Source organism: Cebidichthys violaceus, unplaced genomic scaffold, assembly GCF_023349555.1.
Source record: "Cebidichthys violaceus isolate CVI_PGR_0920_01 unplaced genomic scaffold, fCebVio1.0.p SCAF_27, whole genome shotgun sequence".
NCBI classification, from domain to species: Eukaryota; Metazoa; Chordata; class Actinopteri; order Perciformes; family Stichaeidae; genus Cebidichthys; species Cebidichthys violaceus.
In genome coordinates, this window is record NW_027176450.1 from 2,385,351 (window position 1) to 2,397,686 (window position 12,336).

The window sequence follows — 12,336 nt, forward strand, 5'->3', positions numbered from 1 at the left end:
TAATGTTGTCTGGCAGGGAAAAACAACTGCTTGCAAAATGTCACAGGCTGAGGCAGATGCTCCTGTGCTCATTTCTACACAAAACAGAGAAGCACCTTTAACTGTTAACATAACCGCCAACACGTGACAATACACCACCTCTTGAAGCCAGTCAGTTTTTTATCCAGCTTCATTTCTCTGTTCTGATGTAAAATACTGAGGTGAAGGTCTTTAGAAGTCTTGCGCTGGTCATTTATTCATGCCAAACATCAATAATTCAGAACTGCAACCCATTTGTTACTATGATAAGTTACATGATCAAAATGTAGTAACACACCACACATACTATCTCAGCTAAAACTCAGTAATAATGTGCTCCTACTCAAGTGACCTTTAATCTGCAGGAGGTATGGATCCTCTACTGAATAGGTGCTTCAAAAAATACACAGAAACTCACATAAGGAACCGACTCCAAAGTGTCTGTGTTGACGATTATCGGCGCAGGGCTGGCCTGTAAGAGAGACAGAGAGAGAAGGGGGAGAAAAGGGGGAAACTAATGTTTTAGTGATAAAGGGCCCACCATTGTCCTACTTTCCATAAATGTATCCAGGGGACAAGCTTGTAGATCTCTGTATCATCAACAATTCAACAGACTTCCATTTGCTGAATGGCAGCAGAAATGCTCTGCTCTCACACACAGTTATTATAGCTGAGCAGGTTTAACGAGAGACGGATGAGAACACGGGTAGTAAACGAGTGGATGTGGTGACTTCCTATTGGGCAGATATGCCGCACTGATAGTAAAGAATTCATGATTCATACAGGACAGCAGCTTGTGTTAAAATGTGGCATGAATGCCTTTTAATGTAAATGTTCACATTTTAACATCACCAATGGTAAGACTGTCAAAACCTATTCAACGAACAGCTTTCAGGCTCAAGTCGTCTTTCCTTTGCACTGCTCTGCAATTTGACCTCCAGTCAGGTGATGATATTGAGGTCATAAATTGTGCAGCATGAAATGAAACCAATGTGCACGTAAACTGCTTTCTCCTGATGGCCTGTAGAAAATGAGCAGATGGTTAAAGGCAGCACTCCCCAGAGAGGAACTCAGATTTTTGGCCACAATATGAGAGGCTGGACCGAACATCCAATCAGCAGTTCAGTTTCCAGTACGTAAACAATGAGCCTGATGTATGAGACTCACTTCAGAAGAGGATGCTCAAGGATGCATTTGGAGATTCCTTTGAAATTCATCCTTTGATTTTGGTAATATACTACTTTTGATAACAAGTAGTATATTACATTGTGTGCAAAAGGTGAGAGCCCCACATAACTGAAGTTCTTTGAGATTTATATGAGTTGCCAAATCTGGTCACGGATCCTAGACATGTTTTCCATGAGGCGTCATCATGATGTATGCAGTATCTATACACACACAGAGTCCTGTCACAGCTATAGGGTCATAGCACCTTACACACTGTGTGCCCGCTGTGCAGCTGACTGACACAGCGGGCAGACGTCGGGAAAGACGAGACGGTTTGCTTGGTCATCAGTGCAGTGACAGCACATGTCATCAGCAAGAGGCCCTGTCTGTCCACTCATGTCTCCATCACAACTATCACACAGCTGAGACTACGGGTTCCATGACCCCACTATACTACAGGACTGCTGCTTCTTTATACTACTTGCTGCAGATTAAGCTTTTGGTGAATCAATACATGGGATGAGCATTTTGGGGTTTGCTTCAATTAGTAAATATTAGTAAAAAAGAACATCCTGTGGACAAACAGTTTCCTTCACAGTAAACCCTGTGTTGATAAATAAGGTCTAAATTATCAGCCATACATATGCACAGTTCTGTGCTCAAATGGTGTGTATGCTCATTTCTACACACATGACCTAATTCATCAGTTTCTTCTTGTGCTTGAGAATGTGAGTACAAACCAACTCCACTGTTAACCAAGCAAACAGGATTAATATTACCCGTTCCTGAGGACACGCATTTACTTTTCGATTTGAAAAAATACAGTTTTTTCTTTCAGTGCAAATGAGGCCATTAATGCCTCTATTTCTTATCATTAGTACTGCATGTCAATAACATTTTGTGACTCCTCCATCTGTACTTTTTCAAATAATCAAATAATAGAATAAAGAAAATTGCAATAACTTTCAAGTAAACCAGATTACTCCATCAGACAAAAACAAATAAAATGTGCAATCACTTTGTTCGAACAATGCAAATAAAGTTCTATCTGTGCAAAAAAAACCTAATATTTGGCAAAAAATAGCTTATTGTGGCTGCAATTAACCTGTTTTACACTGAATATCTTTTCAAGATAATAACAATGACCTGCAACCTGTGCAAAACAAAACAAAATTAGTGCAGATAATGTGTGAGCCATGAAGTTTTATCAGTATTAGTGGCTGCAATGAGCCTGCTTTCCACTACAAATCTTTTTTAAAACGGGGTTGCAGACTTGATACGGCCTCTCTCAATTCATGCTCAATGTTGAGCTTAGATCTGTATTTTGTTTTGAGAGAGGCACCAACAGAAGTAGAGCAAGGCATCATTCACTGCTTTAAAAATCAAATACTTTGTCTTTTTACTTTCATTACATATTGCAGCTGCTCTTACAAAATACGTACTGTTGCATGCAGTGTGTATTCAATTGGGTTGAATGAATGATTGAATGGCCCAGGTTGCCTACCGTGGCGGTAAAGTCTGCCCTGGAGTGTTTGATGTGTGAGTGCTTGATTTGAGAGTGTTTTTATTTAGGGGGGATGTGTGGTTAGGGGCCATGACACATATGGCTTTCCTGATTCCTTTAATGGACTGTATTTATTTTACTTCCTTCCGTTAGACATACTTTTACTTATGTCTAACGATCTCTCACCCTCTGTTCTCTATTCACTAGTATTTACCTCTGACCAAATGAAAGGAATAACTGATAAGCTTTTGATTGACAACAGATCTGTGAGAAGTGCAGTTCAGACACACCTCGGTAAACAGCATCGAAGATGTAGACAAAACCTGTAACTGCTACTGTGAATACTTTGACAGAGGAAGACATTACCAGTGTCTCTCGCAAGAAATGTGAATTTATTATTATTCATCATCATAAATTGCATTGCCAAATTGTCATGACTTTCAAGTTCAATGAATAATGCAGTGGGCCTATCACTAAAACACGTCTATCAACACATTTCACTCTGATTATTTTATCCAAGTGAGCTCAAATCATTTCATCAATATTTTTGCAGATTAGTGAAGACAAATTAGATCCAAAAATAAAAGATAAATAAAAATAAAAGATACTTTTTAGTGGAGGTGAAAGAAGACAGAGTAAACTCATGGTCTTTTAATTTCCCTGTGTTTATTTTCGGTTTGTTTAAGGTCTGTTAAGTTTCTGATCTATAATTTAGCTCATGAAAACAACAAGAAAAATCATCATGTTAAGATTTAAATAACTACTGAATTAGAGCCGTCTTATTTCCCTCCAGTGCAGCAAATTTAAGACATTTTGTTGCCTAATCCTGAAACTTCATTCATGTGAATTATCAAATCACTGTGGCTCATTCAAATGAGTCTGAACATCACAGAGACAGACAGTGACAGAGAGACTGGTGAATTTAACAAAATAGAAAGATGACAGTGCATGACAGTCCATGCATGTTTGAAAGTGATTGAAGGAAAGAGGTGTTTGTGAGAGGAATGATGAGCGGGATTAAGACACATCTGCTTGCCGCGCACGTACTCTAATTATATGAATGAATTCACAGCCGTTCTCAGACAGAGAGGACATCACACCAAATATCAACTAGACTCAAGGGAATCCTTTTACTATCATTACCGCAGAAATTAAAAATACCCGAACACAAGAAAACATTCTCCCATCACATCCATTCACTTACACATACACACCACTCCTCTGTAATGCAGGTAGCGTCCAGAAGGGACATCTACTCAGACACAAACAGTCACGTGCAGCTACTGCAAGAGGACAGAATCTGAGAAAGAAACAAAGCAAATTTTCTTCTGTAATGCCAGGGAGCAGGGAAGCTCAAATAATCCGATTGTAGGTCAGGAGCATTTGTCATCTTATCCCTGTCTCCGATGCTTTCTGTTGAACAGTGCGAAAGGCATGCCAGCATTGTGAACTGTACCATACTGAAAAAGGGTAGCCTTTCATATACCACAGTCATTTAGTCACTTAGTGTCTTACAGAGAAGGTGAAACAATGCTAAAAATACATAATCACACAATTGCTTTCTACAGTTTCACTTCTTTGCACTGCTATTCCCAGTACCCAATACCACATCACATGGATCCCACTGCCACTATGAATCCACTTGTATGCACACAGAGACCCCCGAGAGGTAATGGCCACTCAACTGCACACTTAAATGGCATGCTTAACTGCACTTGGGCTCATCTCTCTCCTCTTGTTCATGCTTCCTAATATCGCCACGTGATCAACTGCCTCCAACGACATTAAGCCATTAATGATATGTTAACAGGCTTTCATGAAGCTATAAACTATATTGGTGATAATATCATAGGCTAATAATATTCTAAGAAGCAGAAAAAATAACAACAGTTCAGTACTACTGTATAGCCTTACTAAAGGCTTCAGGCAGAGTGTTGTATTTATCGGGGCAGCTCTCTGAAGGCTTCAGGCAGACGTCCTCCTACATGGATAGCGTCTCATAAATATCCTCACTCCACTAAAACATGTGCATTTCTATCTAAACTCATTCAGTACCAGTTGCCAAAATGTTATGTATTTTGTCTTTTCTGTTAAACTGTGCTGAAGACAACGTATAACAAAGCCCTGAATGGATGATGAGGAAGGTGTAAAAGCCTTACTGAGACTGTCATCACACAAAAGCAGCATCAGATACTTCTGATGTTACAGAGTGAGTGGCTTATATTTCTTGTGTTGTGCTCTTGTTGAGGTTGGCTCAATAATTCAGCAGCTCCTCTATGTATAGTGTCTCATGAAAACAGGGGAGTGTATCAATAATTGACTGGCATCCCATGTCATAGTCAACAACACATTGTGAGATGTGGATGCTAAAGTATGGTCAGAGTGAGGCTCAAGGAAAATGCAGGAGTGTGATGTAAATGGACAGATAAGCTCCACTAGAGGAATTAAGAACCTTAAAATGAGACTGAAACTATAATCAAACTGCAAAGTCATCTGTCCGGCAAAGACACTATTGATGGATTCCTCAGGGTCTAATTAGAAATGATGAATCGTCAAGTTATAATGAAGAAGACAACAATTGTTGGAGTTTGAGACAGACAGAACAGGTTAAATTCTACTACTACCATCTGTCTATCTCCTCCTGCTCACACAGGACGCATCAGGTAGTTAGGACGGCCCTCAGTGCACACCACTATGACGGGCCCTAGTTACTTACTGACACTTTTATGTTTTAAAGTCATGACTGCTCACTCGGCCTGCAGATTTTGTGCCTAAACTAGCCTCTGTATGTCGTATCATTGGACAACATCAACATACAAGTTACTCATTGCATATCTGTATATGACAAAAATATCAAAGGAAATACGAAATTGTTCAATAAACTGAATACTTTTTATAAAAGTTTATTTATAGATTTTATAGTTTATGTAAAATAATTATATAGCTTTGTCATCACTACTGACTATTTTACCTCCCAAAAAATGAAAACCATGATGGGGTTGAGTTTGCCTTTATGATGGAATATATATAGCAAATGCCACCAAATACGATCTAATATGAATTCTTCTTTGAACGCCGATTCTTCATTCAAAGCATTGATATAAGTTTCTCCACATACCCCCCCACCCTGAGGACTCCACTTCCTCCACTGCCCGTATTTATGCCCTGGTCTTGGTCTTCCACCTCATACTCGTTGTCCAGCTCCCCATATTTCGAAGGCAGCACAATAGCTGGAGAACATGTAATGCCTTTCCCTGCAGCTCCGTGATGGATGGCCTCTCATTACCTCCCACTGCCTTGCCTGAGGTCATTTTGCTCGTTTGCTAGACCGCTAAAATCCACTCGGCCAAAACATTTGCTGATATTAATATTCATCATTACGCTATATGACTGTATCAGCATATTTGTAAGTAAATAAGTAACAAGAATCTGTATTACAGAAATTCCAAAGATATGTTTTAGGAGCTTTAGGAAGTTTAATTTTCAACCCCAAAACTTCCTGCTCATTACATATATCTTAGTTAGGATGATTTATAAAGAAACAATATAAAAAAATGAATGGGTTTATATAAAAAAAATAGTATCTGCTAATAAGTATCAGATGTTTTAAAATCTCAAATATTGATATCACGACGGACCTCAACAATCCAACTTCAAAATTCTTTTTTCATTTAATCCCAACTTCCACTATGGCACTAGCTGCAGATGCCTACATGTGCAACTGGAAAAGATTCTATGAGGTTTTGTTAACAACTTTAATTGCTGTTGTCAAGCTGTGGAGCCAAACAGAAATAAATATAAATTCCTTTCTGATTGAGTAAACCTGTCCTTTGAATATTATATTCCAACAAGAGAGCCTGGCCAATTAAAGCCCATTGAGCAACTCATGAAATGGCTGTTGGCGAAACAGAATACAGAACAGAACCAGAATAGCGCCGACATCTCCGTCCACATCACTTGACAATCTTGCATCTCCATCTTTCTCAACACATATTTCTGCTCTGGCAATCAGATGCAGATCACCAGCTTGGTTCATAGCTCTGCTGTCTGATAACTCCTGGCAGACCCGGTCAACCTTCAAATCCATTACATCAATGCTACCAAATTTTCCTGATTCTTTCTATAGTTGGAAACGACTGTGTGTCTGTAATAAACATCCCCGTGCTTTGATTTGTGGATGCTTTTCCTCTTTAGCAGGCCAGTGTTTCATGTTTGGCACACAGTGCATTGTAGGATTGCCAAGACTGTTTACTTTGCAAGTTTTAATATTGCAGGTTGTGTGACTGATGCACCCACAATGCAGTCCCTGTGCTCTTTTATAGCTTACATATGTTGCTAATTTGAATTCCTAACCACATTTGAAAAGGCTGTCCATGTTGTTTTCTTTGAAAAAACAACTTAATTACTTTTGTCAAAACCCTTGATTTTTCATGACTAAATGTTGTGAAACAAAATGTCAGTTCAAGATTGGAGGCACAGGTGGGATGAGGTGAGGTGTCTTTCACAAAAGCTACCTTAATTCAATCACAGTGAACTAAGGTGAAAGCTCTGATAAGTTCTGAGTGACAACATAAACAGTGGCACACACAAAAGCCTTAATACCTGATTGCCAGACATGATTTGACAAAGAGCAGCTATACAGCAGCCGAGCTTGAACACTAAAGGAAGACAACATATGGGACCGTCATTGAGGTTATCAAGTCATCAGGACACCAAACTACTAACCTCACTTATGCTCTGTGGTTTTTACTGATGTTTGAAGCCACAAACAAACATTTTACACCGATGTTGATGCCAGTCAAAAAAGATAAACATGCAGGTCTTTTTTAGGATAGAAAACGCCTATAAATTGCAGTTTGTGACAGCCCATCATATTTTAATGATAGTCGACACAGCCATTGACATTTTTGCTTTATTAAAAATCACCTACGTCATAATTTACCTTCAGTTAGATTAGACTAGAAGTCACAAACAGAGACCAACTCTCCAACAGCTTGCTGGTCCTCACGGACACATGTGCTGATAATAGTTCTGACAGTAGCACACTTTTACCTGGTGGGGCTCCTGCCAGCTCTGGACGCAGCCACACTCGGGGGGCCACAGGTCACAGCTCCCCCCCTTGGCTCTGACTGACGCAAAGCGACTGGGGCTTCTGGAGGACATGCTGTCCAAATGCCAGGCCGCCATCTGGCCCCCCCTTCGGGGAAGGGTGGCACCGCCAGGGACAGATCTGTAATGGTACCGCTGGCCCGGGTACTGGTGGTGGTTGTTGGGATGTTGATTGTGCCAGCTGAAGGAACATGGCACCTCCCCACAGTCCCCCCTTTCATCCAAGTCCGCCAAGTCCGCTAAGCAACTCTGCTGCTTGCTCAGGTAAGCAGTCATGCTGCCGCCTCGCAACACTAACCTCTGCTGACTTCAACACTTTGTCTTTGGCTTCTTTCTGTTCCTCCTCTGTAGGTTTACCGGTACAGTCACCAAACACAAGACGTGGTCCTGCCTGATGTACGAGTCCCTCGCTCCGGCAAAATTAATGATGAATGAAGCGACTGGCTGGCTGGCTGGCTCCTGGAGCTGTATGGGGCTACATAGGGTGTGTGTGTGTCAGAGCTTCTGGAGTGGAAGAAGGATAAATGAGAGAGAAAGTGAAATGAGAGGGAGGGAGGGAGGAGAGCTGAGTGAGGGAAGATGGGGGGGGGAGAGAGATGGGGAGAGAGAGAGAGAGAGAGAGAGAGAGAGAGAGAGAGATGGGGAGGGAGAGAGAGAGAGAGAGAGATGGGGAGAGAGAGAGAGAGAGAGAGAGAGAGAGAGATGGGGAGGGAGAGAGAGAGAGAGAGAGAGATGGGGAGGGAGAGAGAGAGAGATGGGGAGAGAGAGAGAGAGAGAGAGAGAGAGAGAGAGAGAGATGAGAAGAGAGAGAGAGAGATGTCTGTGCATTGGCTGCCAGCCCTCTGTCAATAAATAACTCAACTGGCAGTGCTGCTCGACAGCATCCGCACCTACAGGCTGAAACAATTGATGGTAGGTGCTGCTGGGAACTGGAGGAAACGGGAGTTTGAACTACAAATCCCTAAGGCTGATACTGTGGGAGCGGCTGCATCTAAAGGGCCAAAGACATGAAGGTAGATTTGCCTTCTGGGTTAGAGAGACAAAGCTTTGTGACACCAGTTCTTCACTTCAAGCTGAATTTATTTATTTTTTACATCAACAATGGATCAATAACATGTGTAATAATGTGTAATGTGAAAGGTGTTTTTCTTTTAAAGTGATGAACCCACAGAGAATGATCACCCTCTGCAGTTCCCTTCAGATCTACTGAGCGTTATAGCCTTTTTTAGCTCAGTTCTATTTTACAGCTGATTTCAGTAAAAACCTCAAAACCTCAGACCCAAACCCAAGACGAAAACAGCAGACAGACCGACTGATATGTTTCCCTGGAATTGGTGGAGACCAAAAACCAAGCTTAAAGAAGGATGGATGTTGGTCTTACTGTCGTCACACACATGCATTGTAATGCTGCTTTTTGTGTGCTGGATATGGATATACAGGTAACTACAGAAGTTGCTAACACATTAACAAAAAAAAAAGAAAAAACAGCGAAGGACTATGGAGGGCTCACAAATGAAATAGCTACATGTACAATAACTCTTTAAGTCGTTATCCTTTATTCCACAGCAGGTACAAACCCCATACTTTCTGTCTAGATCTTCTGTTCCTCCAAGGATTCAGAAACACAGAAAACAAAGCAGGACAAGAGTAAAAGTGCAACCAATCCAACAAGCCACTGATCCACACAATGATGCAAACCTTCCAAACCCCATCTCACAGCTGTAGAGCACAGTGAAGTAAAAGCATGTTATTAGGCATTTAACTTACTGGAAGCACTAATTCAATCTGATCAGGAACTGCATGTCCTGACTCCAACCTTCCCCCGTTTTGTCAGGCAGATGGAATCAGGCCCACAGGGTTAGGGATACAACAACCTCCAGCGTTAGTATCAGCATAGAGAGAGGAAATAAGTCGTATGTTTCAAACACAAATGTTCACACTATGCATATTCTGAATTCTCACACGGAGATGATGTCATCATAACAGCTCTCCATGATGTGATATAAAAAAAGGGTTCAGCTATGGAGGATACAGTACATAGCTTTACTACACCACACAGTACACTGCCAACAGATGGTGTGTGATGTGATGCCTTACGAGTGTGTGGGCGTTATCCTTATCCATTGTATCTACCAGAGGCAACAGCCACACAACAGTCAGCGATGGAGAATAATACCTCATCAGAGCTGCTGACTGAGGCAGCAAACAGCATGCCCTCGTAGGAGAGAGAGAGCATCAGTGGGCAGCCTGAGTGTGTGTGTGTGTGTGTGTGTGTGTGTGTGTGTGTGTGTGTGTGTGTGTGTGTGTGTGTGTGTGTGTGAGAGAGAGGGCTTGGTTAGATGGCTGGTTGGTCAGTTAGAAGGAAAACGCACACATCCACAAACACAGACCTCTCAGCTCAGCTGCCATTTCTGACATCCCCCTTCACTCCTCCATGTGTTTTCAGCTTCGCCCACGTGCCTAATTTCATTATGATAGGATGTTGTTGCACCCCATCTGACGATGGAGGACGGTCAGTGTTAGAGGCTGAGTCATAACCAACTGTCAAGATACAACATGACATTGAGATTGTAGATCTACAACATGCAATGTCTGGGCTTTAGAGGCACTGGGATATATGACCTGTATAGATATTCATCAGGAACATGTACATCCTGAAACAATCATCATCATCATCATCATCATCATCATCATCATCATCACACTCCACCCCTCCTCTCCTGTCTCCTTAAATCTGAGGGGGTTGGGAGAGTCTTGAAATGCCAGGCCATGGTAAAAATCAAAGCTTTCAAAAACAACTGAATTCTTTTAATCAGAGTCTGAGGAATTAGCCAAAGTCATCTGTGAGTCACTGCTACACATCAACACACAGCATTTATGGTCATTTTGTGATGAAGGGGAGGCACAGCAACTTAATGTAAACGATTCAGTTTAACCCCCCGGTAGTGCTGGGCGATAATTTAATTAATTAATAAATAATTTATCGTCCTGCAATGGAATCATAGCGGGATGAAATCATAAATCAAGATATTGTGATACACAATTACGTCGTCAAAATTTATGATAACAAGCACAAGGAAACTCTATTTGGCAGTAAAGTTCTTTATTAAAGGAGAAAACACCTCATTTGTCAAGTATTTAATTCACACAGGAGAATACGAAACCATATGGATATTTCCCATTGAATTACCAGAAAATATGCTATACCGTGACATTTATCGTTATTGTATATAGATATATGAAATGACCTATATTGTTATAGAAGATTTTGTCCATATCGTCCCGCACTACCGGCAACAAAAATATTTGTTCTCTCTTGAAATATAAATAACAGAAAGAATCAGAGAGAAACTGTTACACCACATACTGTCGTATGGTGTACGAGAATAATTCCTCCCCGCTAGAGTTCAAATCTGGAGCTCATGGTATCACATATTCACAGCTGAGGTAGTTTCCAGGAAACACAAAGAGGTGTTCTGGGCTGAAAACAGATAGTGATCTGGTGGATGTTGGGATGCAGCAGGTTTGGGATTTAGGGCAGGTGTGTATTTGTCCCTTCATGTCTTGGTACGTTTGTATTGATAGTGTGTGGAACAAATTGATAAATATATGAATGTATTCATCTCTTACATTCATTAAATAAAGTCCACAGTAAACACACATGCCAGTGCAGAGCCGAGCACTCTTTAGTTGGCTCATGCAGAAAGCTGTTAGCCTTGTTAACACTCCTAATCCTCCTCTCTACATGGATTCATGCTATCAGTACTCAGGTGTGTTAAACATTACAACAAACACACCGCCACATTGAATCCCTGCCTCTCCAGAGCCAGAAGCTGACACTGTAATCTGTGATGTTTATCCCCCTGATGTTGTCACTGAGACCTTTCCGCTCTCACTAGCTTTTCATTGTCTGAACTGTTAAGATGTTGTAACACCTGCTTTTCCCAGACCTTCCATTTCAGACCATGTCCTCTGCTGCAGAGGTCAGTCAGCAGTAATAAATCAGGTGGAGCAGTTATTTGTGTAAATTAAAATTTCCACATATTTTGCACCTATGAAGAGGAACGCCTTAAAATACATATAATATGAGACCAATTAGCAATTTCCAGCTGCGCTGCTTTTCCTCCATTTCACCTGTGGTCTTTTAGTAAATGAAGACAAATGCAATGTGATTGTTTAGTGCAGAGGTCTTCAACAGGGGGTCCGCGAAATTTTTGGTTGATTAGAGAATTTTTTATTTATTTTTCCCCCAAACATGAATCTGTCCATTATTTTAATAGTTCAGTATTGTATGCAAGATAACAGGTATGTTTATTCATGGCAGTGGCACTAATAGGCCATCACTCATTTTCGTTTCCACATTTATGTTTAAAATAAAAACGTCAATTTGAATAGCTTGTATGCATGATTATCATACAAGGTATGTTTATAAATGGCAGTGGCACGGCCACCCTACTCACTGTACCTTGCACATGTTTAAAATAAAAACATAAATATGAACCTATTATTTATTATTAATAGCTTAGTATTGAATGCAC

The 12,336-nt window shown here is 40.8% G+C and overlaps 1 protein-coding gene across 18 annotated transcripts in view; it reads right to left on the reverse strand.

The window, feature by feature from the left end:
• Positions 1-12,336, reverse strand: part of dlg2 (discs, large homolog 2 (Drosophila)) — a 224,494-nt gene that overhangs the window by 46,223 nt on the left and 165,935 nt on the right. For all 18 annotated transcript variants that reach the window (XR_011103787.1, XM_068721250.1, XM_068721241.1 and 15 more), the window contains one exon: positions 437-490. Coding sequence is in view for 17 of the 18 variants with exons in the window: in XM_068721250.1 (XP_068577351.1) it covers positions 437-490 (54 nt within the window). In the remaining variant the exon portion in view is untranslated. The remainder of the gene's footprint in view (positions 1-436; positions 491-12,336) is intronic.